The sequence below is a fragment of the Fusarium odoratissimum genome (assembly GCF_000260195.1).
Source record: "Fusarium odoratissimum NRRL 54006 unplaced genomic scaffold supercont1.2, whole genome shotgun sequence".
Lineage (NCBI taxonomy): Eukaryota > Fungi > Ascomycota > Sordariomycetes > Hypocreales > Nectriaceae > Fusarium > Fusarium odoratissimum.
In genome coordinates, this window is record NW_022158688.1 from 2,214,059 (window position 1) to 2,241,772 (window position 27,714).

The 27,714-nt window shown below is 48.4% G+C and overlaps 11 protein-coding genes and 1 non-coding gene across 15 annotated transcripts; 7 read left to right on the forward strand and 5 right to left on the reverse strand.

The window, feature by feature from the left end:
• The first annotated feature begins 67 nt into the window (after positions 1–67).
• Positions 68–2,743, forward strand: FOIG_02378 (uncharacterized protein). Its single transcript, XM_031199686.1, has 2 exons — positions 68–880; positions 938–2,743. The coding sequence occupies exons 1-2, from the start codon at positions 349–351 to the stop codon at positions 1,144–1,146; spliced, it is 741 nt and encodes a 246-aa protein (XP_031071723.1). The 5' UTR covers positions 68–348; the 3' UTR covers positions 1,147–2,743.
• Positions 1,401–3,291, reverse strand: FOIG_02379 (uncharacterized protein). The gene is made up of 2 exons (XM_031199687.1): positions 2,806–3,291; positions 1,401–2,741 (listed from the first exon to the last, which is right to left on the reverse strand). The coding sequence occupies exons 1-2, from the start codon at positions 2,835–2,837 to the stop codon at positions 2,327–2,329; spliced, it is 447 nt and encodes a 148-aa protein (XP_031071724.1). The 5' UTR covers positions 2,838–3,291; the 3' UTR covers positions 1,401–2,326.
• Positions 3,292–4,196: 905 nt separating this feature from the next.
• Positions 4,197–6,760, forward strand: FOIG_02380 (glycerol kinase). Its single transcript, XM_031199688.1, has one exon. It carries the CDS (start codon positions 4,748–4,750, stop codon positions 6,566–6,568), a length of 1,821 nt encoding a protein of 606 aa, XP_031071725.1. The 5' UTR covers positions 4,197–4,747; the 3' UTR covers positions 6,569–6,760.
• Positions 6,761–11,566: 4,806 nt separating this feature from the next.
• FOIG_02381 (uncharacterized protein) lies at positions 11,567–12,257 on the reverse strand. Its single transcript, XM_031199689.1, has one exon. The coding sequence runs from the start codon at positions 12,152–12,154 to the stop codon at positions 11,780–11,782; it is 375 nt and encodes a 124-aa protein (XP_031071726.1). The 5' UTR covers positions 12,155–12,257; the 3' UTR covers positions 11,567–11,779.
• Positions 12,258–12,695: 438 nt separating this feature from the next.
• FOIG_02382 (uncharacterized protein) lies at positions 12,696–17,234 on the forward strand. Of its 3 annotated transcripts, XM_031199692.1 has the most exons (6): positions 12,696–13,653; positions 13,705–13,947; positions 14,006–14,925; positions 14,984–15,088; positions 15,145–16,516; positions 16,570–17,195. In XM_031199692.1, the coding sequence occupies exons 3-6, from the start codon at positions 14,359–14,361 to the stop codon at positions 16,767–16,769; spliced, it is 2,244 nt and encodes a 747-aa protein (XP_031071729.1). In that variant the 5' UTR covers positions 12,696–13,653; positions 13,705–13,947; positions 14,006–14,358; the 3' UTR covers positions 16,770–17,195. The 3 variants fall into 3 exon arrangements, with proteins under 3 accessions (XP_031071729.1, XP_031071728.1, XP_031071727.1); XM_031199691.1 differs by having other exon boundaries at positions 12,696–13,947; positions 16,570–17,234; XM_031199690.1 differs by having other exon boundaries at positions 12,696–14,925.
• On the forward strand, positions 17,229–17,344 carry FOIG_02383. The gene has a single exon (XR_004093415.1). It is a non-coding gene; the product is annotated as a 5S ribosomal RNA (ribosomal RNA).
• A 120-nt stretch (positions 17,345–17,464) lies between these two features.
• Positions 17,465–19,992, forward strand: FOIG_02384 (uncharacterized protein). The gene is made up of 2 exons (XM_031199693.1): positions 17,465–18,858; positions 18,909–19,992. Exons 1-2 carry the CDS (start codon positions 18,412–18,414, stop codon positions 19,695–19,697), a joined length of 1,236 nt encoding a protein of 411 aa, XP_031071730.1. The 5' UTR covers positions 17,465–18,411; the 3' UTR covers positions 19,698–19,992.
• Positions 19,800–21,091, reverse strand: FOIG_02385 (uncharacterized protein). 2 transcript variants are annotated; one of them, XM_031199694.1, is made up of 3 exons: positions 20,788–21,091; positions 20,553–20,721; positions 19,800–20,492 (listed from the first exon to the last, which is right to left on the reverse strand). In XM_031199694.1, exons 1-3 carry the CDS (start codon positions 20,809–20,811, stop codon positions 20,059–20,061), a joined length of 627 nt encoding a protein of 208 aa, XP_031071731.1. In that variant the 5' UTR covers positions 20,812–21,091; the 3' UTR covers positions 19,800–20,058. The 2 variants fall into 2 exon arrangements, with proteins under 2 accessions (XP_031071731.1, XP_031071732.1); XM_031199695.1 differs by having other exon boundaries at positions 20,553–21,091.
• A 119-nt stretch (positions 21,092–21,210) lies between these two features.
• Positions 21,211–22,426, forward strand: FOIG_02386 (DNA-directed RNA polymerase III subunit RPC10). The gene is made up of 2 exons (XM_031199696.1): positions 21,211–21,390; positions 21,439–22,426. The coding sequence occupies exons 1-2, from the start codon at positions 21,381–21,383 to the stop codon at positions 21,759–21,761; spliced, it is 333 nt and encodes a 110-aa protein (XP_031071733.1). The 5' UTR covers positions 21,211–21,380; the 3' UTR covers positions 21,762–22,426.
• Positions 21,211–22,650, reverse strand: FOIG_02387 (uncharacterized protein). Its single transcript, XM_031199697.1, has 2 exons — positions 22,381–22,650; positions 21,211–22,319 (listed from the first exon to the last, which is right to left on the reverse strand). Exons 1-2 carry the CDS (start codon positions 22,645–22,647, stop codon positions 22,047–22,049), a joined length of 540 nt encoding a protein of 179 aa, XP_031071734.1. The 5' UTR covers positions 22,648–22,650; the 3' UTR covers positions 21,211–22,046.
• A 269-nt stretch (positions 22,651–22,919) lies between these two features.
• Positions 22,920–24,147, forward strand: FOIG_02388 (uncharacterized protein; the record flags this gene model as incomplete). Its single annotated transcript, XM_031199698.1, has 1 exon — positions 22,920–24,147. Exon 1 carries the CDS (start codon positions 23,137–23,139, stop codon positions 24,145–24,147), a length of 1,011 nt encoding a protein of 336 aa, XP_031071735.1. The 5' UTR covers positions 22,920–23,136.
• A 1,892-nt stretch (positions 24,148–26,039) lies between these two features.
• On the reverse strand, positions 26,040–27,167 carry FOIG_02389 (uncharacterized protein). Its single transcript, XM_031199699.1, has 2 exons — positions 26,867–27,167; positions 26,040–26,801 (listed from the first exon to the last, which is right to left on the reverse strand). The coding sequence occupies exons 1-2, from the start codon at positions 26,939–26,941 to the stop codon at positions 26,280–26,282; spliced, it is 597 nt and encodes a 198-aa protein (XP_031071736.1). The 5' UTR covers positions 26,942–27,167; the 3' UTR covers positions 26,040–26,279.
• Between the last annotated feature and the right edge of the window lie 547 nt (positions 27,168–27,714).

Consider the following 27,714-nt stretch of genomic DNA (forward strand, 5'->3'; position numbering starts at 1 on the left):
GTCCGTGACGGCGGTGTAAGCTACTGCAGCTTGGAGACCAATCGGCGTTCAACGGCCGCGCACGCCGCTCACCTTGAATGGTGGGCTCCGCTGACGAAGCCGGACCCGGAGATCATGACACCGGCTTTGGCGGGGCTACCACGGGCGGAGGAGGGGCATTGAGTCATAGCTTCTTACAAACATGATTTTATTTCCTCGTTTTGTTTTCGTACGAATCATTGTTCTGGCTTTCAAATAGAACCAATTTCTCCTCCAGTTTGCTATTAGACATCATCTTTATCACTATCTCATCCGAGATATCATATATCACTCACTCAAATCTCACTCACTCTTTACATCAGCATCATAATGGCTCCAACTATTCACCTCATTCGTCACGCTCAAGGCTTCCACAACCTCTCGATCGAGAATGAGCAAATACAAGACCCAGATTTGACTCCCCTTGGCGAGGAGCAATGCGCTGCACTCCGCAAGGAGTTCCCTCACCATGACAAGCTTACAAAGCTTTTTGCCTCACCTATGCGCCGTACCGTGTATACCTGTCTCCACGCCTTCGGAACTGATGAGCTCAAGCCCATCGTCGCACTTCCAGTGTTTCAGGAGGTCTCCGCCAACCCCTGCGATACTGGTTCGCCTGTAGCCAAGGTCCAGGCTGAGTTTGAGGGAATCGCCGACTACTCGAACGTAGAGGAGTCGTGGACTGATAAGGGTCCTGAGAGCGAGTATGAGCCTACGCTAGAGAAGCTGACGGCGCGTGGCCTCAAGGCCAGAAAAATGTTGAGAGATCGTGTTAGTGGCAACGAGCACATTGTTGTCGTCTCCCATGGAGGATTCTTGCATTTCTTGACAGATGACTGGTACGGTGTGCCTGAAGGAAGAGGTGAGTAGTAGCCCCTGAGAAGCCATGGTTTATTCGCTCTCTGACCATGACTTATAGCTACCGGTTGGTCAAACTGTGAATATCGGTCATACCAGTTTGCCGACCCTACCAGCAAAGATGATGATGCTGCACTCCTCGAGACTGAAGAGAGCTGGCAGCGACGCCAAGGAAATACAAAGCCTCCTACTCTGACAGAGCTTCGACAGGTCAAATCTGCTGCGCAGAAACAAATGGCTCCTTACCTGAATCTTATAATGCCAAACTAGATGCCCGAAGACTCTGTTATGACTGGCTGGGATAGCGCATGGAGAGATTTCCTTTCATAACCCATAGCCCATCGTCAGCCGGCCTGAAGGCTAAACAAGTATAGCCTTGGTTCTCGGAAGATTAATCTCTGGCTTCTGCATATCTAAAGGCCATTAGAGAATTTCCGGCTGCTTCAGGGTATATTGAATGTTTCTGGTGTCTGTACTCCTTCATAGAGGATCGCTAGGGTAATTCTAGACATACGAATAGAAGACTTTAGAAGAACAATAATGAAATTAGTTCTCATGGTAAATCATTCGTTTTATAGCAACGGGACGTGACGTTGTTGTCTATATCCCACAAAATCGATAACTATCATCGTCATAGCAAACTCCGTCATATCCCACTCTAATTCCCATATGAACTCCCTGGTTCGTCCAGATCATGTCTCCCAAGCACATCCATAGCCCCCTGGATTTCCTTCCAGGTTGTGGGACGGATCTCCAGCACTGCAATGCCCCAACCGATCTCTGACCTTGGATCCGATCGCAACTTGCATCGACAAAAACACTTCATACGTGATGCTTGCGCCTTCAGTAGCTCCTGAGCCGTGCAGTCAAGTGGACTCCCGACCGCCTAAGCCAGAAGTGCCCCGTTTATATAAGGCGGGCTATTTTTGAGCAGGCTTTGAAATCGAAAATACTGTTTCTTGTAGAAGTTCTCGCGGCTTGAATAGATGACTCGGGCGAAGAGTTCAAAGGTAACGTCAGGTTGATTTCGGAACATTTGAGTTTTCGCATCTACAAGTTCTTGGAGATCGAAGAACGTTTTGAAGGGTTTCAGCAAAACCTTTCCCGTAAATATTACTGAGCTCTGGCTATTTGTGGGTGCTGATGATTGAGATTGCGAAAAGATCAATGTTTTTCGTCTAGCAATCGGCGATTCATGTTCGGGGGCTTTGCTCCCGTTCACAGTTGTAAAATCGACTGTCGATCCAGATTTTGTCTCATTGCGGGTGTGTTTTTGGACGTTGCTCCAGTCTATACCTTCATTCAAAGGTGTATATCCGACGTTACCCTCTGGTATATCAGCTATTGGACGCGGTGAAGAGTATTGTAATAGCGGGTCATACTCGTCCGCTGATCTCGAGTTACCGCTCCATGTACGCAGAACGCTCGATGGCGGTTGTTGAGGCTCTTCCTAGGTTTCTTCCTCCAGAAACTCCGCCAAAGCATCCTGGTCTGACTGTTTCAGAGCAAATTCATCACGGTCGACTAAAAGCGGTGACGTTCCTGACTTGTCAATAGAATTGGGTCCAGTGAGGCTCTCAAAGATTTGATCGAACTCTGGATCATCATAAGGGTCGTCATAAGGGTCTTGGGGTTCTCGTGGAGAGGGGTCCAACGAGGTGTATGAAGAAGCGATTGTGTCGGCGTTGGTCGATTGATGATTATCAACAAGGGTAAAACTAGACCCTGGAGTTTGGGCAACGTCACTATAGGTGAGCTGTAGAGGTGATTTGTCGATGGAAATGCGTTGACGTTTGATGTTACCCACGTTAGAGCCCTGGCTCTGGGATAAGTGACGTTTCAATGACTGGTCCGGAGGATTGGGCCTGATCGACATATGTAAGAACTAGGAATGAAATCATAAAGCCGGGACGATCGCATTTAACTCACATTGAAAGTTGACGATTGTCGTTTGGTTGCATATTGACTGGAGTCAGTCCCGCCTTTGAAGAAAAGCGTGTAACGTCATTGGGTTCATGAGCCGTAGCGTTGTGTCATAGCCATGTCCAGGAGTGGATTTGCTGAAATGTGGATGCTCTCAGAGGTCAGAGGCTCTAAAGTGACGTGAAGAAGTGACGTTTATTCCCACGCAGAAATAAGGGTCCAGAGCCGCTGAAATTTCCAGAATCTCGATGCACTTGCGATCTTCCAATACGTGCATCGACGAAGTCTCGATCATGATCAGCCACTTCCCGTGCGGCTCAGAGCACGCACTTGCCTCATCTGTGACGTGTAACGCCACTATTTTCAAAACCGGTTTAATCCCACGGGCGATTATGTCCGGAGGAAGGAGTGAAGGAGAGAAGAAGCAACAAATTGCGGAACCCTTTGAAAGGCCAGTAAAAATTGAAAAGCAAGGGCAGTGAAGAAATTGCAGTTGCTCATGACATGTTGCATGCATTTTTGAGACCCAAATGTGTCTCGACTCTTTAGAGCAATCCCGGGCCTGTCGCTTAGCCGTTCTGGGAAAGACTACAGTCTTTTCTGCACAGCGCATTGGCCCAAAATCTATAGCCAGGATTAGGTCTCTGGTAACCATGTGCCGTCAGGAACAACGCCAGCCCATGAAATTGGCTTTTCCGACTTCAGATAGATAAAACGTCCCCCAATATTGAAGAATTTGGGTAGCCATAACTAAACAAAAAGCCATTGGGGGTGGGAGCAGTACCAATTGGGGGCGGGTACAGAAAGTCCACCAACCAGGGGGGGAGTCAACTGAACGTCACTGAATTGAGCCTCCAGCAGGCGTCCACCAACGCCCACCCTCCAAGAGTCTGGACTCTGCGGGTCCCACCCCTTAAAAAAGGTTTCCGGGAGTCATTAATGAGTGAAAGAAACTCTGGCGGGTTACTGCTTTTGTTAAATTGGATGCAGCTTGTGCTATCTTAGAACTTAGAAAATAAAAATTGGGTTTTCAGATAGCTCTGAGTGTGTTCTACGTCTTCGTAAGCTTAATCTCAGTCTGCCCTCATGATCCAAGATTCAATTTCCCCAAGGTGGGCTTCAAGGCGTGGTCAGTAATTCCTTCAGTGTCCCGCTGGACGTGCCCCGAAGCCGGGGCTCCGCATGGAGTCCGCCTGACCTGCAAAGTGGGGTTGGGGTTTGGCAAGCAATGGCCCACTTTATGTGGCAGTAGCCGGCCGAAAATCAAACCTGCTTTTGAACTCGTCTCCGGCGATCGATCTCCCCGGCAGTCTCAGTCAACTTACAGCGAGGCACAACATCCCAGCATCCCCAACCAAAGCACCCCGCTCTCCTTCCCTATCCGGACCTGGGCGTGGGCGTTAGTTTAGCATTGGCAACTCGTCAGCATTGCACATGTGCCTGTCAGTTGCGCCTGCCCTACCTTTACCCTACCGACCCTTACCAAACTTTGACTCCAGACGTTTGGCGCCATCCCCCGTCCCCGTGTCTTGTGCCTTCCGTCTAACTCACAATGGAATCCCGAGCCTTCCTCCGGACTTCCCTCCGCTCTTTTCCCCCACCTTCCCCTTGTTCCCCCTCGATCCTCAAGCATTTATCAAGGCCGACTGCCTCCCCTCAATGTCCATTCTCTTCATCTCCCATTCTTCATTCTCCATCACTCATCAAGTATCCTCTCTACCGATCTAAATCTATATCAACAACCACTTCTCCTCCTCCTATCTATATATATCACAACAATCTATCTCCTTGGCAACGACTCCTACCACCTAACATCAGCCATAAACGGTCACACACTACGCCACATCCTTTGCAGAAACAACACTATACTTGCTAGGGACGGCCCCCTTGCCACGATATCACAAACCTCAAACTCATAAACTCCTTCTCAACCACATCGTGTGCAAGGATGCAATTCACAACAGCAGACGCACCCCCTCGCTTGGTGCAGGACAACTTCGATGATATAAACCCCAAGGACTTCATCGAGCAAGAACCCAAGTCTAAGCGCCCACGAACTGCTGATATCCTCCTTGAGGAGCAATTACCACAAGGTCTTCTTAAGGCTGCTGAGGCTGCAGACCTCGCAGGAGACTTCTTCTCCGTCAAGCCTGAGTCAGACCACGAGCAACTCCCTGAAGGTATCGAAGAGACAGCAGAGGAGAAGCAAAAACACTGGTTTGTCGGTAGTGTCGACCAGGGCACCACATCAACTCGCTTCCTTATTTTTAACGGTCATGGAGAGCCCATTGTGAGCCACCAGATCGAGTTTGAGAACCACTATCCCAACTCCGGATGGCACGAGCATGACCCTATGACACTCCTCGAGTCTGTAGAGACATGCATCGAGAAGGCAACAGAGAAGTTCTGCGAAAAGGGTCACCATATCGAGGATATCCGCTCCATCGGCATCACAAATCAACGTGAGACTACTATCCTCTGGGACAATATTACTGGCGAGCCCCTTTACAACGCCGTTGTCTGGCCAGATACTCGCACTTCTGCTCTAGTCCGTGAGCTCAAGAACAAGCCTGGTGCTGAGAAGCTTCAAGAAACTTGTGGTCTCCCACTGTCTACCTACCCTTCAAGTGTCAAGCTGCTCTGGGTCCTTCAGAATGTTGAGTCAGTCCGAAAGGCTTACGATGAGGGCCGCCTATCATTTGGCACTGTCGATTCTTGGCTCATCTACAAGCTCAACGGTGGACAAGACCGCGAGGGCGGACCCATCTTTGTCACCGATGCTACCAACGCCAGCCGCACCATGTTCATGAACCTCAAGACCCTCCAGTATGATGACGAGCTCCTCAAGTTCTTCGAGGTCGACCGTGCTAAGCTCAACCTGCCCAAAATTGTCCCTTCCTCCGATCCCACTGCCTACGGATCTCTCGCCCGTGGGCCTCTCAAGGGTGTCCCCATTGCTGGCTGTTTGGGAGACCAGTCTGCGGCACTTGTCGGCCAATGTGGATTCAAGCCTGGCCAGGCCAAGAACACCTACGGTACGGGCTGCTTCCTCCTCTACAACGTTGGCAACGAGCCTGTCATCTCCAAGACCGGTCTGCTTGCTACTGTTGCATATGATTTCGGAAAGGGTCGCAAGCCTGTCTACGCTCTTGAGGGCAGCATTGCTGTTGCTGGCTCTGGTGTCAAGTTCCTCCAGAACAACCTCGGTATCATCAACTCTTCCTCAGAGGTGGATACTGTCGCCAAAACCGTCCCTGACAACGGCGGTGTTACATTCGTGACAGCTTTCAGTGGTCTCTTCGCCCCCTACTGGATTGATGATGCCAAGGGTACTCTCTTCGGTGTCACCCAACACACCAACAAGGGTCACATTGTGCGAGCTACTCTTGAGGCTACTTGCCATCAAACAGCCGCCATTCTCGATGCTATGGCATCTGACTCTGGCCACGCCCTTGACATTCTGGCCGTTGATGGCGGCCTCTCCAACTCGGACCTCTGCATGCAGACCCAGGCCGATCTTAGTGGTGTGCCTGTCGACCGCCCCGCTATGCGTGAGACTACTGCACTCGGCGCCGCCATTGCTGCGGGTCTCGCCACTGGTGTATGGGACGAACTAGAGGAGCTGCACGAAGTCAACCGCAAGGACCGCAAGATCTTCTACCCTGAGGCTGACAAGAAGACTGTCCGCCGATCACGAAAGAGGTGGGAGCGAGCCGTCGAGATGAGCCGAGGCTGGCTTCAGGAGGATGAGGACGAGGATGACGAATAAAATAATGCGAGGGCAAAGGACCACAAAAGTCTTAATACTTTTGTATAATGACATGATTTTTGGGCGTTGACTTGGCATAGCGCGTCTTGAGCCTTGAGCATGGGAGCTCGGCGTTTGACGTTTTGATTTTTAGTATAGCATAAAAGCCTACATCTATTGCATAATACCATAAACATTAAAAATTAAGCCTCTTTCAGAATTCAAATGTGTGGTGATGGTGAAGCTCTTCTGCCTTGTTGAATTAACTTCTCGGTTTGATTCAAGCCATCAAGCCGGTGTTGAGGTTTGCAACTTCTCTAAAGCAATTTAGTAGATAGAATTGAATTTATACAGTTCATGAGCAGATCCTTGGATGGTTTTGCGATAGGAGAAAAATTTAGATAATATACATGGTTTTGGTGAATGATTATTATGTACTTATGTTATGAGTGAATACCTCGGAACATGCTGATAGGGTCACAATTGCCGTCGAGAGGAACGGAGTTGAGATTCATTGTGGAGTGGAAGTAAACTACTGACTACCTACCTCGGTGTGGTAGCAGAATGGTAGCAGAATGGCCAATGCTCAGGTCGATTCAAAGAAAGACCAAGACACGCCGAAATTAAGAAAATAAACAAAGGTGGGAGATGCAAGTTGCCAGAAACAAAGCCTAACTACCTACCTAGGTAGATGGAAGTGTTGTCAAAAATCGTGAACCTCGGAATGCCTTGATGGGTTAGTTAGATTCGTAAGGTGTCGCCTCACCCTGTCCTGTCCTGTCCTGGGCTGCTCTGTAATGCCAGTGCAATTCTGATAAAGGCCCCCGCCAACATCTAAAGGAAGGCGACGCAAGCTTCTGCGGCAGATTCTAGCCCTGCTCTTAATTTAGATCTGTCTAGGATTGCAAAAGATCACGCGGGACGAAAGAAAAAAAAAAAGAAGTGGGTTATGTGATTACGGATATCCAGGCCAGGCCAGGAACTCAATGCACGTTCCATGATGGAGGTACGTGTTCGGATCCGAGACATGGGCATGGGTGCATCAGCTCCGTTTTTATATTGCATTGCATTTTGATCCTCGTGAGCATTGAAACAATTCAAGACGTGTGAGTGGGAGTTGGGAGTTGGGAATGTGGGTTGTCAGGTTTAGCTCAACCTAAGCGAGGGGGACGGAGCAGAGCCGCAACGTTCCGGAGGGAGAGCTGCAATCAATTCAGTTCCCCGCTCAGGCACGAAAATGAAGCTAACTCGATAAGGATTTCCGAATAGGTGGGATAGCATCCGTATCTTGGGTGCCCCTTCATGTGACGGGAACTAAGATTGCGGGAGGAGACGAGAGGGGGAGAAGAGAGTTCGGGGTTTCCGAGAACGGAGACAGCTCGAGACGGTGAAGATGAGACCATTATAGTTACGGTAGTTGATAACTAGTAGTTTACTAGAAATGTTGAGTTGAGGCGAGTTGTTGACTCTATTATCCCCTATCTTATGTCTCCTCTCCTCTCTCTCCTCTCCTATACCCACAACACCACGGACCACTTCACCAACATCCTCACGCGGATATTGATCAGTGAGTTCCATACAAATCACAAACAACACTGACTCATCCTACTCTATGATAGGTACCATCCCACGATACCTTCACGCTCACCCCTTCTCCTGTCTCTCATGGGTCAGGGTTTAACCCCCCCAGCCCCAGTCCCAACTTTTAATGCACGACACTAAAAAGTCTTGTCTGAAGTCTTGTTTATCACACTAGCCCAGAAATCGCAAGCCCTGCAACATATATCCACATTAATGTTTGGATAATCAGTTGTCAGTTGGTAATCACTTTTGATAACTCGAGGATGCAACCTTGATAGCAAATGTGTCGACAGAAACCCACTGTTAATCCTACACTTGCATCCGCCATGGATCTCGTTGCATTTTCGTGTTATATGTCCGTATCACTCGAATCTTCGATATATGGGGCCCATGCGCTCCAATCATGTTAATCGATATTTCTCCAGTTTCGAGATGTTTCGACGTTGGCATATCCTCGGTTATGTTCCTTTCTTCTCCTTTGATACTAGGACATCACAAAATAATCATCAACATCCGAAAGCTCCGACTTCAGTGTTCGATTGATGCAATTCGTTTCTATGGTTAGTCACGGTTTCCACTTCTATTTCAAACCTTGCTGCAGCCTGTGTTGACGAAGGAATTCATGACTCAACCCATCGATGCAACAATGGCTGGTGTCTTATTTCATGACGTATTCTATGTTCATTGACTATCTCATGAACCAAAGTCAACGGGAATCGCGGTGTTCTAGCAAAAGACTGGGTGTATGATGTTCCCTTCGTGGTAGATCGGCGATCCATAGTGTTGGTTTTGCCTATCAATTGTAGCGATCGTGATATGTGCTTCAGATCGTAAAATCTCGGGTGTAAAGTAACATGCCTTCCAAACAACTAGCATGATTACTATGGCTTCATTGCTCATTATCGCTATGCTCGGACTTGAAGGATGCGAACGCTATTCCATCCACTGGCCGTTGAAGTCGGGGGTCAAAGTCACTCATTCTCAACAGACCATCAATTCCTAATAATTGAATCCAAGAACCATCAGATATGACACTAATAGTGACATACTTTGATCTATGAGAGTAAGACTGTAACTAATTGCCCCCAACTACTGAAGTTCCCCTTGATCGGCTTATGCAAGACATATAAGGGTGGTCGCATTACTGTGGTTCCACCAGAGAAAAGGAGGTAACTCTCTAATAACCTGTGTTAATACTGGTCAACAAAATATTATTTCATGCGTTGCCCTACCTGTTGAATTTATGGTACGGCAGCCTCAAGATCCAAACCCTGCTTCGCCGTACATTCGTTTAAGCAACTCTATGGCAAGCTTTTAGTCCAAAGCGATACTCTGACATCAGGACAGCTCTTAAATACATACAAACATACAAATATAATGTTGCCTGACACTTACTAGCAGGGCCTCGCCGAAGTTATCAGAGGCTCAGGGGGTAAGTAATATCCACTGAGCTGCCTTTCCAGAACCCTACCTAGGGGTATATATCATTCTGTATTATACACCCGGAGGCTGATAATTATCTCTTATACTTGAAATCTCGAGATCTCGTGGCATTAACCAGCAGTGGATGGTGTATGTTTTCTGGCTCTACCAGTTCAAGGCCTGAGTTGTTGACTTAGCATGATAGAAACACAAAGACGGTGAGGTGAACAAATATACGGGTCTGCCTATCACTCTTTTCAAATGTAAGCTACATTCAGGAGTCTTTACAAATCGAAAGTTCCCTAGCCTTCTTCCTCTAGACTACCTTTGAAACGGGAATCTACAAATCGTGTGCTGGTGAGCAACGATCCCAGATGTTCCAGGAAAACAGTTGGCCAATATCGCTCCAAAACAGTATTTGCCCAAGAGCCACAGGCCCTAGGCGATATCCTAACTGCATGCATTCTCTAAAACAGCTCGTTTTTCAATAACGTCTTCAGATGCAGAAGATATCGGAGAGTTACAGGGTGGCCTCGGCACGATGCCACGAAACCGCATCTTTCACTTCACTTTGTGTTTTGTCTTGTATTTTGCCTTATTCGATGAGTACTGTATCTTGGAATAGGAACATATCAGTGCACTTGCGCTGATCATCTTTGTTATGAACAGACGGTTATGTTTATGGACATAGGGTTGAAGCAAACCGAAGCATGTGGGAGATAGTCAAGATACAGCGCTACAACTAACTTCACGGGTAAACTAGGTCCCAGTATGCTTCTTTTGTTTGATACTACACGTTAGACTCGGAACTAAATATGAGTGTTATTTACTATTGCCCACCTGAAGCTAATGCAAACAGGCACACTGAGCTCACTTCCACACCGGCACGGAGCACTGAAGACTTGTGATAGTTATTTCATAAGAGCATTTGTCTCCGCGCCAGTCGATTCGAACTTTCAGTTTGTTTTAGCGAAGCTCTAGCTAAATATATCATGAAGAAGCGGGTGATACATGAGAGCATTCGTGTTGTTCTAAACCCACCCCTGACTATAAGGTCCTTGTACTGGCCGTTCACAAAGATCGAGGTAGCACAGATATACTCATTTAAAATCCATTTGATTCTACGTCTCTTCTAGAATTCAATTGCCACCTTCTGCTGAATAGAATTCAACCGTTCTCCTTTAAATGCTAGTATGTAACAACCTTTGCTACTGTTAATTTGTTCAGCTCCAATTCCGATTTCTTGAACAACTAAGAACCAACCAAGTAACGGTGCCTTCAGTGTAGAGTATATCGATTGGCAGCATTAGCATGTTAAACTCCTCTAGGTTGCCTGCATCATTGTGTATATACTTCCCGGGTATACAGCACTTCGGAAGTGGAAACTTGTTGTGTGTACGGACGACTGATGGAACAACAACTATTCACTATCCAGAAGAACCCCATCAGCATGTTTTTTGTTGCAGGAGTTATTTCTGTGTGGCCAACATGAGCTCTCTGAATATCGAGTTACTTTGCTTGGGCATTGAAAGTGTAGTGTTGTGTGTCATGATTGTGGTCAACAGACCTAGTTCATCTTTGAGTGGCGGTGAAACGGTATCAGTTAGTCGGATAATAATGTTTTGATATCTTCTATGGTGTTTCCATCTTCAGCTATGCGAAGACCTGCAATTTTTGGAGATTCCATGGCCAAATCGAATGACCACATGTTCATAGAGACTTAGAGCGAGACTTGACTTTCGACTTGGTAATCGAGTTGACGACATAACACCCAAAGTATCACTAAATTTCCCAATATATTTCAAGATGTAACTAGCCACATGAGTTAAACTTATTTGAGGAAGTGTTGATAATACTCTTAGCGGTTCTCAACTCTAGATTGGCCCGTAAGTACAGGGTAAGTCGTTTCTGAGCAACAACAATTTAGACAGCATCGTGCGCTGACCAATATATCGTCAGGGCTTTGTAAGTTCATACTTGGCTCATCCAAGATCTGAGAATATTCTAGACTCTGGGCCGATGGAAGGAAGTGTAACACTGAATATATTTGTACGAGTATCGTAAGGAATATAAATCATAGTGAAGTGTGGAACAAGAATCAATAACCATTGGGCTGGAAACCCGTGCACAGTTCGATTGATGGCTTGAGATGAGTTCCACTAGCCATATTATCCACTAGGTGCTGCTGACAGCCAAGCTTCTTGTTGCTGAGAAAGGATGCGATCCATGTTAAATTATCAAATCCTGAGAAGACCTGATGGATGATGATGTGAAGGAGGAGAACCAACCAAATCGAGTGAACAAAGAAAATGGTCCACAAAAAGTCCTACCAAGTCCTGAAATCCAGGGCCCTGCATTGTCATACCCCAGGCCCTCCACTGAGTCTAGGTCTGGGTATGGGCAAAGGCGGCTGAAGAGAAGCGAAGAATTGGTACCCCGTAATGTCAGGCTGACACCCGCTGGTTGGTTTGTCACATAGGCATTCATATGTACCTTATTCAACAGCCAACAACTCGAATCTAGACAGTTTCGATCATTCTTTGAGGGGGAATCATGATCAAAAAACGAATATACGAAAAACTGCGTCATCGTCAACGTCAACATTGGCGTCCTCTTTCTCGGCAGTTTCAAGGTTCGTCATCACCCATAGAAGACTGGGGCTTTGCTCGTGTTCTGTAGCTACCCCACCATCCCACCTCGTGTACAAGACATCAAGATCAACACCAACGTTATCTGGACGTTCTTCTAAGAAACCAAGATGACCATACATGACCTGGAAGAACCAGAATAAACTAAGCATAAACTATTGAGGGTTCGATTAATTGTATCAAGTATGAACTTTGATCTGGAACAATGTCAACAAGAAATGATACATAAGAGGGCGAAAGTAAGGTAAACGAGAACCAAAGAATCCACTTCACTCACAGCCACAATAGGAAAGCAATTAACCAGTCAGATCGCATCCTGTCAGAAAGATGACAAGGCAGAATGGCCTTGGCTACTGTGTACCTGATTACTACATACTTTAGTGCATACCAATTGGTCGTCAATATTTGACAGCTGGGGCAGACGCAAACCTACGAGTCCAGCCTGTTCAATGCTCATCAAAGATCATGAACTTTCTGATCTGACAAACCAGAGAATCGGTGTGAAATGATCCTGCAACGACCTGTAACTAATAAATGCACCTACTGCTACGGTAGCAGCATAGTTACAGCAGACATGGGTCATTAAACCCCTGTCCTCAGCCTTAAACCGCTGAAAATATCCTAGCGCCGTCAGCTGTGTCTTGGTCGGGTCTCCACTGGAGGCGGTCGGGCTCTATTTTCTCGTTTCCATTGGATTGGATTTCCATTTGGGTACAGTACAGAATAGAAGCGGAAGTGGGTTACTCAGAATGCAGCGCCTCATTCAGCCACCACCCGAGCTCAGCCCAGAAGGAACTGACACCAAGTGGAAGACTCGAAAGCCAAGCACAGCACATCACATCAGAATTATTCTTCTTCTCGTTAGGTTGATTCCTTTTTACCAAATACTGCACGATCCGACACCTACCAACTTGAAAGTCACCTACGAAACAAAGCTTTCCTGGATCATCACCTCTTCGCTAAATTAATCAAGCCCATCGCATCTTCGGCCTGCCCGTTCCTCTATTCAACTGCGCCTCTTTGTTTGATCGCCTCTCAAAACCCGCCCCGGTAATAGACATTGGACGTGCTCCATATCAGCGCGTATCGATACCAACCAAAGAAAGCCCGCCTGCATTTAAACAACTTGCTACGACCCTACGGTTACAGACAGTGGTGCTGAATCACTGACTATACAGTACGGATACTCTTGCACTCAAGGCAACAAAGATTGGAAACTACAGGCCCAAGCCGGCCACTACCATCAATATTTGCGCCATCTCCAAGCCTGCATTAAGCCAGGGCATCTCAGCATCAAGAGACGGCTCTTGGTGCATCCAGCTCCAAGCCAGCTCCAGCCCAAGCTCAGCCCAAGCTCAATAGCATTAGCCAACCAGCCAGCAAAGGCTTCAGGCTCGCACCCCCCTCTTTGTTTCTTTGCACACTCCCGGGATCCAATATCTAGGACACAGCAAGGTCAGTGACAGTGGCCATTATAGAATTCAGGACATTCAAGGGAAGAAACAGATTGGAACAGCATCAGAATCAGAATAAGCGCCATCAATCGGACGGACCGTTTACGGTTGAGAACCTTCTCTTGACTACATATTACCTCGCCTCTTTTCAGGTGAAAGAAAGGCACTCACTCAGCAATCAGCCGAGTTCGACCATTCCTAGACTACAGCTGCCACCGTTGTCGCGATTTCGCAGTGATCACGGATACAACTACTTTTACTACATCATATACCAAACTAGGTGCCTTGCTGTATAGTAAGTTGAGCTACTGTTGTCCTTAATGTCTTGTCTTGATTTATTAATACTTTTACAGATGGTCAGTGAGGAAACACTCTACTTCCTCACTCCTTGGCAGTCTAGCAGCGTCGCTCATCTCTGACTGCCCCTCCCCACCCCCCAGGCCGTGCTAATTTCTGACCCGAGCCCAAGCCTGACCCTCCCACTCCTCTTCTCAAATCCCCCTCCCCTCTCACGCCCAATCCTAATCCGCCTCCATCGAAAACCCCCCTCGTCCTGTCCGTCCTGTCCGTCCTGCCCCCGTCCTGCTGCGGCGCCTCGCTCGCTCGCTCGCCGCCCTGTGCTTTTGTGCCTGCCTCTACCTCTTTTGACCTCTTGGGTCCTACTCCTCAACCTTTTCTCCCCTCTGCTCCTCTTCCTCTTTTCCATATGAGTTCTATGAACTCCCGCTTCAAGAGCCTTGGCTTCGGAAAACGCAAATCCGCTGCAAGCATACAGACCTCGGAAGGTCTGACACCGAGCCCAACCCCTCCTCCAGGCCAAATACCGCAGCTTCCTTCTCAGCAACAGCTAAACGCTCCCTCAATCGCTCCGTCATCTTCAACGACGAGTCTTCCGATGAATCACCCGGGCCCCGGCAACCGTCCGCCTAGCTATACCGCAAACTTCCCTCCCGGTCAAGCTCCTCTTGGTCGTACCAGTCCTCTCGCTCAGCAGCCCAACCGCACTCCTCCAACTCAAATGGTCGGCGGTCCTCCTCCGATCAACACCGGAGCCCCAATGGGCTACCCTCCCGGAATGGCGCCCATGGGCCAAGGTCCTCCTCCGATGGGAGGTCCTCCTGGTTTCGGACAACAGCCACCGCCTCCCCAAGGATATCCTCCTCCCGGTCCCCCAGGTGCTCCTATGAACCAGCAGTTTCAACGACCAGGCCCTGCTGCCGAAGTTGAGGGCGCTAGCAAGAGCAAGGCTCAGCTCATTGTTGGAATTGATTTTGTAGGCATTCGATTAGCTACCAGCGCAGCAAACACTGTGGCTAACTAACAATCAACAGGGTACCACATTCTCAGGTGTTGCTTTTGCTTTCGCGACCAACAACGAAGCCAAGGAAGATATCATTACTGAGTGGCCAGGTGCTGGTTCTTACACCAAGCAGAAGGTATGTCAGCGTGGATCAAGATACGAAGCCAGCAAGCTAACAACTGTCTTCGACAGATTCCAACAGTGCTTTATTACGATCAATACCAGAAAGTGGTAGGATGGGGACCCGATATTGCCGATGCCCTTGCTCCTACCGGCTATCCCAAGCCTGGTGTACAAAAGGTCGAATGGTTCAAGCTGCAGCTGATGTTGAGCGGCAACACATACATTGACCCTATCAACCTTCCTCCTCTGCCTCCAGGAAAGTCAGAAATCGATGTCGCCGCCGATTACCTTTTTAAGCTTCGACAGGCTATGCGGTCAGCTCTGCAAAAGGCGTTGGGTGAAGTCTTTAACCGAGAAGAACGCAACATCCGATATTATCTGACCGTCCCTGCTATTTGGAACGATGCTGGAAAGGCCGCCACTCGAGCTGCTGCCATCCAGGCCGGTTTCCTTCGCGATGAGAACGACAACCGTCTGACTCTCGTTTCAGAACCCGAGGCTGCCGCTTTGTTCTGTTCCAAGACCGGTCTTCTGGACCTCAAGGTCCACGACGCTGTCCTGATTGTGGATTGTGGTGGTGGTACCGTTGATTTGATTGCTTATGAGGTTGAGGAGGAGAACCCTTTCACTGTTGCCGAGTGCACGGCCGGTTCTGGTGACTCTTGTGGTTCAACAGCCCTGAACCGTAATTTCAGCAACATTCTCCGCACCAAGATTCGAAAGATGAAGCTTCCCGATGGCTCCAAGACCGCTGGCCGAGTCTACGCCAAGTGTATCATGGACTTCGAGAACCGAATCAAGGCTGATTTCCGAAACAACGGTCAGAAGTGGGCTGTCGATGTTGGTATCGAGGCTGAGTTCCCTGAGGCTGGTATTGAGGAGGGTTACATGACCTTCACCAACGAGGAGATCCTTCAGTGTTTCGAGCCCGTTGTCAACCGTATTCTGGAGCTCGTGAGAAACCAGATCATTGCCATCCAGGCCCAGAACCGCACTCTCCAGAACATCCTGGTTGTCGGTGGTTTCGGTGCCTCCGAATACCTTTTCCAACAGATCAAGCTCCATGTCCCTCCCCAGTTTCAGTCCAAGGTTGTCCGGCCCATGGATTCCGTGGCTGCCATTGTCAAGGGTGCTGTTACTGCTGGTATCACAGAGCGAATTGTTACTCATCGTGTTGCTCGACGACATTATCTCATGGCGACTCTTCAGCCCTTTAAGGAAGGCTATCACCCTGAGGCTTATCGTGTGCCGTCTCTCGATGGAAAGGACCGCTGCAAGTTCACCCGCCAGATCTTCGTCCAGAAGGGTCAGAAGGTCAAGAACGGCGAACCCGTCAAGGTCTCTTTCTTCCGACAAGTCGCTCCAGGTGCCACTCTCATGTACGAAGATGTGCTATATGCCTGTGACGATGATGTCTGCCCTGAATACACTAAGGATCCCCGTAAGTTGAACATTCATTCTGAGCTTCCACAACATATGACTAACATATCCCAGGTATCAAGGAAGTTGTTACTCTTACCTCGGATCTTTCTCGCAAGAACTTGGAGAAGGACTTTGAGCGAATGGATACCCCTCAAGGCACATTTTACCGCGTTTACTTCGATATTTACCTAACCCTTGACGGTTCGGAATTCAGCGCCGAACTTGTCTGTCAAGGCGAAGTCATGGGCCGCTGCCGCTCTCGCTTCAGGTAAACAAGCTCAAAACAGAGGAGGAAGCGAAAGTCGATAAGTTTAAGGTTCACTTTGAAACCCCATGATACCTAGGAAGACACAGACCCGAGATGACGCCAAGTCAGCACGCAAATGGGATTATTTTTTATAGCTGCCTCAAGGGCACGCGAAGAGGACGTGCGACATGTCGAGCGAAAGATGTTGGATTTAGTATTGAGAAGTTAAACGGACGGGGCATGGTGCATAGACCAACGTGTCTGACTGAGCCTGGTGCTACGTTTCGGGATAAAGAGGGGAAGAGTTACATGCATGAACGACATGATGATTACTCGTACATAGACAATGAATTTTCAGTTGAATGAACGCAGGCTATAGAGTCATATGAAAGCAACCAACGCACTCTCTCAAGTCTCACGCTGAAGCTGCTCACAGTTTCTGATCATAGGTTTATAAATCTCAATAGGCTACGGTCAAGCACATACGACCAAAGCTCGTAGAGAATACGGGGTCCCGTCCGCTCCCCCATCGTCAAGCTGCGAAGCGCCGGATTAGTAGTTGGGTCGGTGACGACCAGCGAATCCCCGGTGTTGTATGTTTTTTGGTACCTTCAATTTTTGACGATATTCAGCTTTCCTAATACGGTAATTGGCTAGATGGGGCAGTCTCTTACACCGCACACGTGGGATAAGGTTCTTGTTCCCGTTGCCAGGCTGAGATTGACTCACTCACAATGGCATTCTAACAAATGGAGTTAATAATATGCAGTGAACGGTTTCTCAAAGCCTATCTGCTATCTGGGTATAGTTTGATAGATGTTCACAGCACGAGGCCATCTTGAGGGGCATCGTCTCTCGTCCTGGATCGCGACTGCTCTGACGTCATATTTGACCTGCCATGTTAACCAACATCAGGAAATGGCAGGAACGCCAGCCATGGGCTTGTTCCTTCCTTGAGCAGCATGGGGTACTCTGTTGTTTTGCTCACTGAGCTACCTTGTCTCTTGTTTATGCTCCCCTTCACTTCTCTATTCTCCTTTCTTGTTGATTTGTGATTCTTTCCCTTGCTCCAGGCGAGTTTTCAGCTCGCCTTTATCCTCTTTTACATCCTTATTGTTACTTTCCTGGTATTTGTCTTGGGCGATCAGACACCAAGAATAGCTGTTACAACATCATCTTTCATACCCCTGGTCGTTTCAGATTCGTGCTTTGCCCTCTCATCGCCTCTCCTTCACGACAGCCTAGCCCTATCTCGTTTCCCTCGACCGGTCAATCCCTGTTCATTGGGCCAACTATTCGTCCTTCTTCTGGTCATTTTCAGTTGCCACGCTTGAACCGCAGATCAATTCTCGACTAGGGTTATCAAGAAAAAGTTTCTGGGCATCAAGAAAACAGTCCCTTATTCGCAGCTTCACGGCCGCCTATACGTCACCGTCGACCCTGGACCCTGGCTCCAAACCAACTCTATCGTTCGTCTTATATCTGCCTCTCGACCGCAGCTTGAATAGTCTCTTCAGCGTTATGATCACGACTGGCTAGCACTTATTGTTATTTTTTGATACTTTGGATCTGAGGCAACTTCATTCGACAGGCTTATTGGATCCCAGTCTCAATTACCCACGTTCAACTTCATCTTCTTGGTAGGAATAAAGTTCTTGGGTCGTGAGATGGTATCCTCGTCGAGGCGTAGACGCGCGAGTAGCGTTTCTTTATTTTGTCGAGTATTGGTACCAGCTGTTGCGGTCGGTTTCCTCCTGAGCGGTGCAGGGGCGGAAAGGGCACAAGATGTCACGAAGGGTTCACACGACGATCTTCTGCATTTCCCTGGACGAATTAGATCTCCGAACCGAGGGGAACCAAAAGATCCTAACAGGACAATTCCCTTGACCATTACCAACAAATGTGACTCGACAATCTGGCCCGGCATTGCAACACAAGCCGGCAGAGGCCCGGGAACTGGAGGATTCGAGCTGGCTCAAGGAAAAAGTAAAGACCTATGGGTCTCATGGGATTGGCAAGGTCGGGTTTGGGGTCGTACGAATTGTACTGTAAATGGTGATTCGTGTTCCTGCAAAACAGGAGATTGTTTTGGGATGTTGAATTGCGAAGCCAGTGTAAGTGCTCTGTGTGGGAACAAGAGTTGTATAATACTGACCACCAACAGGGTTCCACGCCAGCAACACTCGCTGAATTCACGCTGGCTGGTGGTCTGCATGGGAAGCAGACTTTCTACGATCTCTCTTTAGTTGATGGCTACAATCTCCCGATGGGCGTCAACTACATACCCGCCAAAAACACAACATTCATCCCGCCAAACCTGACCAACTGCGCCTGCATTGCGACACCTAGTTGGATCTACGCCAGCAGCCAGACGGGAACATATTACACAAACTCATCATACCCTGTTCCACTGGAAACTCGAGTCAGCAGTGACAATGCCCGAAGCTGGTGCCCATGGAAATACCTTGCTTTTCCACCCACTAAGCCTGGGGATGGCGTCTATCCGTATCCAGACGACGACATTCAACGGCCAGAGTTCTCCCCCTGTAACAGCGCATGCGCTGCGTACGGAACCGATGAGGACTGCTGTGTAGGGAAGTACCACGACCCAGATGTCTGCAAGCCATCTGCCTACAGCAAGAGAGCCAAGATTATATGCCCCGATGCATATAGTTTTGCTTATGACGACCAGAAGTCCACGTTCATTATTCCTAATGGTGGAGGCTGGGAGGTAATCATGTGCCCCAAGGGTCGCTCAACTAACATTCTGCGACAACTTGGGGATGAAATGAACGAGCTCGCCCAATCTGGCACCCTATCGGAGGTGACACAGAAGAAGCTCAGGGACGTCAGTTATATCGTAGCTGAGAGGAGCCTCGGAAACCATGTGCTACCCATCGAAGTCATGATGGCTTCAACAGCGTTGGCAACTGCAATTTGGTTACTAGTATAAGCTGCAACGGGTCTTATGAGAAACCAACTATTGGAGCTGTGCAGTTTTCTTTTGTCCAGGGTTCAGGCTGGTTCCTGATCTCAAGTACACTCTTTTTGATGCCCGTACTGCAGAAAGTGCGCATACGAAGAAACGATAGACGATGGAAAAGAAACCGCACCATATACCTGATTAAAACGTTTATACCCCCTTTTCGATAACCTTAGATGAGAAATGCTTATTCTTGCACCTGTGCGTAAGCTACTTAGGTTCTATCGCTCTGAGATTCGATGATTTATATCCACCCATGAACTGGTTTGCCTCGTCTTATTGTGAAGTAACCTCTATATTTGAATTCGTGTAAACGTGCCATGTTGCACGTCTATTTGCGTTGCTTCTCCTTCCGCCTCCTCTCCCACTCAGCTCTCTCCTCTTCATCACTTCCACTGAACTCAGCATCATCATCACTGTCGTCTGGAACATCGAGCACGGCCCCACCATGGCTCGTCGAGTTGTTGACATTGATAAAGTCTCCAGCATTTTGGTTCGCATACTCATGCTTCTGAATGATTTCGCGGAGTTCTGTGTTTGTAGGATCGACAAGCTGATAGGGGGTAAGACGGGCCTTGTTCTTGACTCGTGTGCTGGAGCCGGCCTCAAGCATCATCTCGACGAGGGCGTTGCCGAAGGGTCGCTGCGCGGGCGGCTCTGAGTTGATCCAACGAATGGCGCTGTGAAGAGGCGTGTCACCTTCTGAACGGTTGATGGGATCGCACTCGAATTCGGGCTGGTCGAGGAGGTGGTCAATAATTTCGTCTGAGGCGGTGGGTTAGCTCGTCTGGGTCATGCGCATGTGTGAAGGTATGTGAGGCGCACAGTTTCCGCGAGAGGCGGCTTCGTGGTAGAGATGGTTGCCCATGACAGTTGTGGTCTCGTTGAGGAGCTTTGAGATCTCGGCATCGGACTTGTCCTCAAGACAGTCGTTGAGAAGATCGAGGTTGTTTCGGCGGCAGGCTTCGATCAGGATTTCCTGGACGGTGGCGCCCTGTAGAGTTTGTGTTAATTCGCCGACCTATCGAGAGTCTTTTGTGCGGAGCATGATGTAACTCACATCGTGCTCTTCATCTCCAGCCATGTTGATATTTGTTGAATATCAAGTCAAATTGAGTTCGCGAGAGCGGGGTATTAGATGTTTGGATTGACGATGACGAAGTCAAGCGCTGAAGAATCTGACAAACCCCGTTGGTAAGTCAGAAGAGTTCCAAGAATATCCGCAGGTAAGAGACGGAGAATGCACAGGCTGGTCGTGCCGTTGTGGCTTAAGGGAGGCAGTGAATATGGACTGTGCTAGGTTTTGAGTGTTTCACGTTTCGTCGGTGTTTGGAGGGGCACTGTGATGCCCAGCCTAATCCAAGTCCACCTCAGGGAGCTCAGGCGGAAATGGCGGGGAGAGGACGGCGCTAGAACTGCCAGACCAGCCTGGGCAATAGTGGGACCCACCAGATCAAGTCAAGTAGCTTCATGTTTCTGCGGTAAAATGAAAAAAGAAAAAAATAGTCATACCTCAATTCAAGATCGTTTGTCTATTCAACCGCACCTCAATCCACGACAACTACCAAATAAAAGGGCCCACCTCAAGCAAACCAACGTCGCCCCTAAGCAAATAAACCGTTTCTCTCTCCCACGTCAATAGCAACCGTCATCATGTTGCTCTGTAGGAGTCCCAAAATTGATGCGCCTCTTCCAAACTAACAGACTCCAGTCTGCCCCCATTGCGCAAACATCCTCACCGTCTCCCTCACAAATACACGAACCAACCGTCTCGAATGCCGAACTTGCCCTTTCGAACATCACATCACCGAGCCCGTCTTTTCGCGACGGATGTACGAGCGTGTCGAGAAGGAAGATGTCTTTGGCGGTCCTGGCGCCTGGGACAATGCGCAAAAGGGTCGTGTTCAGTGTCCCAACGAAGGGTGCGAGGGAGATGAGGCAGCATTCTTCCAGGTCCAGATTCGTAGTGCTGATGAGCCCATGACGAGTTTTTACAAGTGCATGACCTGTGGTCACCGGTGGAGAGAAAACTGAGTTTGGGGAAGGATTCCTTTGGATTTTGTAGCGAAAGGGTTTTCTTTGTGCGAGGAGAAACGGAGTTGGGCCATCATACTTGTCTTTCAGAGGTGTTTAAGAATCTGTTCCACCAGGCGTCGCACTGTTCTTGATAACGGAATGCTTCTTTTTCTTGCGTGGGGTTTTTCGCTTTCGCGGGGTGTCAGGCATACTTTCGTTCACAGGGTCATCCTGAGTCCTCTTGTTGTTACTCGTGCCTTTCGTACCATCCTGCGAAGGGCTGTTCAGCTTGGCAGGGACCTTCTAGCTCTCTCGGTGCCAATCGACTGATGCCTTCATGCCCTCCTCCATTAGTGCCCTCACGACATCAGGGCTGATGATCTGTTGCCGGAACGTCTCCTGCTGGAGGAGCTCGAGATGTCGTAGTGTCGGGCCGGGGTACGTTAGGTACTTGAGATACGGCGGTTTGCTCCAGTATTGTAGGTAGGCAAGATATGCGACAAAGGCGGGTTGGCTGAGAAGCTTCTGGGAGGCAAGATGGTTGAGGTAGGCCGGGTTTGCGAGGGACTGAACAAACTGTGCGCAGTATCTGTTAGTTATGGGTTCATAGCGCTACTAAATGAGAGTGCAAACAAACCTCAAGCTCAACCTCGAATCGTGAATAGCCACCATATTTGGGCTCTTGGTCTACTTGAGCAGGCGGTTCGGGAGGCGATCCCATTGGGACGTCTTGAGAATCTTCCGCCGCCATATTCCAGGAACTGTATCGAGGGAGACCAATTCCGAACAGTGGAATATGGAGATCGGGGTTGTGGGTGGTGATATGTAGGAGGATGTTGATGCTGTGTTTGGAGGAGTGCAATTGGGGTAGGGGTCGCGCAGTTGAAAGGCCCACATCTTCCATTTGACAGTTGAGGAGAAAGAAAAAGCCAGTAATAGAGAGCTTGTCAATACTCTCCTCCAATTCCTCCCAGTTTCTATACAAATTTTAATCTTGCACTGGGTAACAGCTGTCTTACTTGAGTCTGTATTCTATGCACTTTTATGTCTTCTTCTCATGCTCTTACAATGTCATTCTTCAAAACAATGCAGACGCTAGGCTCCGTCTTTTCTGTCCTTGGGAGGCACTGAATAAACATCGACGTCAGCCTGAGCTCTTAGACATAAAAGTTTACCTCTGATGGTGTAAACTGCAATCCACAAACACAAACTCCCTTAGGCAACACTGTTCTTCTCAAACTTATATTGGTAATTATCATGTGCTAAAATAGAATTACTCTTCCCGCTGAAAGCACCATCCACTCTTCTCTCGATTATAACTCTTCTGTCTCCTGACACGCTCAAACTCAACATAAATATTGTGTTCCTGTGATCGGCTTCAACTCTCTTTAAAATGTCCGAAACACCTGCTACACAACATGTCAAAACTCGCATTCTCATCATATCCGACACGCATGGGTCGAAACCAAAGCCCAAAAACAAAGGTGGACCCAGCACTGATGATGAGCTCAACGAAAAGGATGTCACGCGTGTGACGACAGGTTGGAGAGAGCCTCTACCAGAGGCGGATGTTGCTATTCATTGCGGAGACCTCACGAAGCGAACTACAATTCCTGAATTTGAAAATACCTTCTCTGTGTTACGGTCTATCAATGCCCCTCTCAAGCTGGTCATTGCAGGCAACCATGACATGGCGCTTCATGATGATTATTGGCTCAATGAGTTTGGTGGTCCAGCGGACACGCTCGATGAGGTCAAGACCATTCTTCAGAAGGCTGAGAAAGATGGTGTTCGGTACCTGAATGAGGGCGTTCATGTGTTCACCTTGCAAAATGGCGCTCTGTTGAAAGTATATGCGAGTCCGTGGACCCCTTCCTATGGTGGCTGGGCATTTCAATATGACAATGGGCACGACTTCAACATTCCCAAGGAAACCGATGTGGCCATTACTCACGGTCCTCCGCAAGGTATCTGCGACTTTGCAGGCATGACTGGGTCCCACGCTGGCTGTCCCGACCTCCGTGCCGCCGTCGCCCGTGCCAAACCCAAGATCCATTGCTTCGGCCATATCCATGAAGCTTGGGGGACGCATTATGTGACATGGAAAGGCAATGGCATTGATGAGGAACTTTCAAGAAAAGTCGGGCTCAAGGGGCTACGGCCGAATCGCGTGACGCAGAACGAGGAAGAGGCCAATGCAACGAGGGTGAAGCTCATTGAGATGAGCAAGCAAAGAGCTGCACATCTGGACCTCACTCACGGTGACAGTCGCGTGGTTCAAGGGAAACAAACCTCGTTTGTCAACGCAGCGATTATGGATATCAGATACAGACCTATAAGTCACGAGACCGGGAACCGGCCACCCCGGGAACCGGCCACCCCGCTTTTGGCCTCAACAACATAACCTTCATCAATTCAATCACTCAAAAAGTCGATATAATACCCTAATTTTCATCCAATCTTGACCCACAATGCCTTCTTATACAGAAGAAGATATGCTTAAAGCAATTAACCTTGTTCAAAACGGCCAATCAACAGTTAAAGCTGCTGAAGAAGCTTCTGTGCCACGATCAAGCTTACGGCGCCGACTTCAAGGCATTATGCCTAAAAATAAAGCTCATATAGATCAGCAGCGGCTCGGCCCGGCCGTTAAAGCCGATCTCATCTCTTTTTTAAGGCTTCAAGATACCCTTTGTACTCCATTAACGCATTTCCAAATCAGGCAACTTGTTATACGTATTTTGAGCTTACAAGGCAATAATAAACCTCTTGGCAAGCATTGGGTTACCCGATTTATCGCACGATCAGAACGAATTAAAACGCTTAAAGCAATTAGAGTTGAATATAAGCGTATTGAAGGAGCAAAAGCAGTTATCATCCGGTCTTGGTTCGACCAATTGAAGGATCCCGAGGTCACGATAATCCGCGGCTGTAACCGTTGGAATATGGATGAAACGGGTATCTTCCAAGGGGTCGGTATTAACGGCTTAGTTGTTGGCCAATCAGAGAAGAGGAAGACCTTGAAAAGAAGCCCTCACAGGCGCAGCTGGGTTACAATAACAGAAGCTATATGTGCCGACGGCACGGCCCTTCCTCCCTTTGTTATCTTCAAAGGTGATCAGCCGCAACAACAATGGTTTCCGAAGGATCCTTCCTTTTTAGGCAATTGGCGCTTTGCAACGTCACCGAAGGGCTGGACCACTAATGAGATTGCAGCCCTATGGCTTAAGGAGGTTTTCATCCCGTTGGCATTGCCCAAAAAGGAAGGGGAAAAGAGGCTTCTTTTCCTAGATGGGCATGACAGCCATTTAACAGATGAATTTATCTTTCTTTGCTTTAAGCATAATATACACCCCTGTTACCTTCCGCCGCACACGTCACATGTCCTTCAGCCTCTTGATTTAACTATATTTAGCTTTTTGAAGCTAATATATCGCCGCGAACTTGAGATGGAAGCCCCCCTCGTTGAACAAGGAAATACAGCTAAGACTGCCTTTTTAAGGTGTTATTTTAAGGCTCGGGCCGCTGCCTTTACCGAAGAGAGGATCCGGGCCGGCTGGCTTGCATCAGGCTTGTGGCCTATTAACGTTATGAGACCGTTATCAAGCAAATATATAGTACCGGATGAAAATGAGGCTCAAGCTGCCCAATTAGGCAATCTGACTACACCACCAGCCAATACAAGCTCTCAATTGCCTTATCTTAGTACACCACATAAGCTATCTGATGTTATGCAGCTTGCAAGAGCCGAATTAGGCAATAAGGCACTTACACCAACGAAAAGGCACCTATTCCGGACGATTGGAAAGGGACTTGATGAACGGGCCGTTGAATTAGCTTTAATAATGGATGAAAATAGGATATTAAGCGAGAAAATCGACCAATCACAGGTCTCAAAGAGAAGGAAGCTTACATTAGATCCAAATCAAAAGGTATATGGCTTAAAGGAGGTCTATGAAGCAAGGGATACTATAGTAGTAAAAACGGGTAGAAAATAAGGTTATTTAAGTTTTTATTAAATATATATAAGCTTTTCTAACTAGTAGGAAAAAGCTAGATAAAAAAGGAGCTTATTTTTGTTGATTTATATATAGTTGAAGATATCGAGGTTATGGTGTTGAGGCCAAAAGCGGGGTGGCCGGTTCCCGGGGTGGCCGGTTCCCGGTCTCGTGACTTACAGCTACCGTGGCTGATTGATGTTGACTTGGCGAGAGCTAGCCCAGTGTGAGAGACCCTGGACGAATAACTACATCATTGTCATTACGAATCATAAAATAGATATACATCAGCTGAGAATCGAAAGTTTCAATGCTTGTTTATTACTAGCTAAGCTGGTACATGTCTATTACTACTTTTCCCATCACTCTCGATGGCAAGCTAATCGTAGGTACCCCGGAAAAAAAAAAGGAAGTGATACACTATCCATGGATCTCTGAACAACGCATTATTAATTTCCTTGTATCGTAAATGTCAATTGACTGCGTCCCATGAATGCTCCGTGGTGATGAATTTATACGCAGACAGATATCAGAGCTCTTACAGAGCAAGGACAGCACCGAGAGCAGCGAGGAGACCAAAGGCGGGGCCAGCAACAGCAGCAGCGTTACCAGTAGGAACGCTGCTGGCGCTGCCGCTCTCGCTGCCGGAACCAGAGCCAGAAGTTCCGGTGGGGGTGGAAGCTCCGTGAGTCTTGGTGGTGGTCGCGTTGCCGGGGTGGGGAGTAACGGGAACAATGGGGGACTCCTCGGGGATGCTGGAGAAGATGGCGGGGACGCTGGCGGAGCCGGTGACGGAGGTGTCGATGCTGACGGTGACGGCGCCGGTGGTGGCAGCAGCAGAGGTAGCGGTAGGCTTGCTCTCGCCGGCGGTCTTAGCGAACTCCTTGCAGGCCTCAGCGGCAGCGGACTGAGCCTTGAGGAGGTCTTGAGCCTCGCAGGCCTTGGTCAAGCAAGGGGTGATGATGGGGAGGAGCTTCGCCTGGAAATCGGAGGCGCATTGGCAGGCGGTGTCCTCGAGCTTGCAGCCGGCCTTGGGGATGTTCTCCTGGAGACATTTGAGCTGTGAGGTGTTAGTTGGGTGCTGTCATGGATGTGTAAGTGGCCGGGTGTGTTTGGTTGACTTACAGCACACTCGGGTTGACCACCGAAGTCCTGAGCGGCAACGAGGCCAGCAGCAGCGAGGAAGAAAGCAGCCTTCATTTTGAATGTGGTGTGTGAATGATTTTGGTACTGTAACTAAACGATTGAGTGAAAGCGAGAGAGCTTTGAGGTATTAAGTCAACAATTAGACAGATGCAATTCAATTCAATTCAACGAGAGGGATGTACAAAAGACAACTAAGACAAGTCCTGGAACAGGTCGGCATCACCTCCTTATATACAATGTAGTAGAGTCTTGCAAACTTAAAAAGTCCCGATACTTTATTAGCCCAGTCAATAGTGACGGACAGCAGACGTCAACAAGTGGCTGGACTACGAACGAATACAGGCTAAGGTACTGCTATTGGGGTGACCATTGACCTGGTCCTGATCCAATGCTAAGCTCTAGCACAGCTTCAGGCTGCAGAAGTGCCCCTGGACCCCTGGTTCAACCCCCCCCCCCCGAGCCCGACAAGCCGATACCAACCTTCTGCGTACTGTACATAAAACACCTGGACCGACCAATCATGCCGAGTCCTGCGGCATAGGCGCTGATCTTTTTCGGTGGGTCTACAGCGCCGATAGAGTTCTAATGGCCTGTCAATCACCATATATCAGTAGCATTCTCACAACTCCCGTAATTGTCGGGTGTTGTTGAACAGGTGCTGGGGTCTCACGTGCAGGCAGGGATACTTTAAGATTACAGCCGAAATGGTAAAACCTCTAAGGGGTAGATTTCAACAGAACACAACATGAATACACCAATTCACATCAATGAACCGAATACACGTAATGTCTGACAATTAAGAGTCTCAATTGCATCTCAGCGACCCG

Bases quoted from the DNA above. Each gene is read 5' to 3' on its own strand.
- FOIG_02389 (XM_031199699.1), bottom strand. From the start codon at position 26,941: ATGAAGGCTGCTTTCTTCCTCGCTGCTGCTGGCCTCGTTGCCGCTCAG. The intron at 26,802-26,866 runs GTAAGTCAACCA...AACACCTCACAG, and splicing joins GTGGTCAACCCGAGTGTGCT to CTCAAATGTCTCCAGGAGAA.
- FOIG_02384 (XM_031199693.1), top strand. From the start codon at position 18,412: ATGGTATCCTCGTCGAGGCGTAGACGCGCGAGTAGCGTTTCTTTATTT. The intron at 18,859-18,908 runs GTAAGTGCTCTG...GACCACCAACAG, and splicing joins TGTTGAATTGCGAAGCCAGT to GGTTCCACGCCAGCAACACT.
- FOIG_02378 (XM_031199686.1), top strand. From the start codon at position 349: ATGGCTCCAACTATTCACCTCATTCGTCACGCTCAAGGCTTCCACAAC. The intron at 881-937 runs GTGAGTAGTAGC...CATGACTTATAG, and splicing joins CGGTGTGCCTGAAGGAAGAG to CTACCGGTTGGTCAAACTGT.
- FOIG_02380 (XM_031199688.1), top strand. From the start codon at position 4,748: ATGCAATTCACAACAGCAGACGCACCCCCTCGCTTGGTGCAGGACAAC.
- FOIG_02379 (XM_031199687.1), bottom strand. From the start codon at position 2,837: ATGCAACCAAACGACAATCGTCAACTTTCAAT. The intron at 2,742-2,805 runs GTGAGTTAAATG...TATGTCGATCAG, and splicing joins GACAATCGTCAACTTTCAAT to GCCCAATCCTCCGGACCAGT.
- FOIG_02387 (XM_031199697.1), bottom strand. From the start codon at position 22,647: ATGGAAGATGTGGGCCTTTCAACTGCGCGACCCCTACCCCAATTGCAC. The intron at 22,320-22,380 runs GTTTGTTTGCAC...TACTGCGCACAG, and splicing joins GATTCGAGGTTGAGCTTGAG to TTTGTTCAGTCCCTCGCAAA.
- FOIG_02382 (XM_031199691.1), top strand. From the start codon at position 14,359: ATGAGTTCTATGAACTCCCGCTTCAAGAGCCTTGGCTTCGGAAAACGC. The intron at 14,926-14,983 runs GTAGGCATTCGA...AACAATCAACAG, and splicing joins TCATTGTTGGAATTGATTTT to GGTACCACATTCTCAGGTGT. The intron at 16,517-16,569 runs GTAAGTTGAACA...AACATATCCCAG, and splicing joins TGAATACACTAAGGATCCCC to GTATCAAGGAAGTTGTTACT.
- FOIG_02381 (XM_031199689.1), bottom strand. From the start codon at position 12,154: ATGTTGACGTTGACGATGACGCAGTTTTTCGTATATTCGTTTTTTGAT.
- FOIG_02385 (XM_031199694.1), bottom strand. From the start codon at position 20,811: ATGGCTGGAGATGAAGAGCACGAT. The intron at 20,722-20,787 runs GTGAGTTACATC...CAAACTCTACAG, and splicing joins CTGGAGATGAAGAGCACGAT to GGCGCCACCGTCCAGGAAAT. The intron at 20,493-20,552 runs GTGCGCCTCACA...CCACCGCCTCAG, and splicing joins AGCCGCCTCTCGCGGAAACT to ACGAAATTATTGACCACCTC.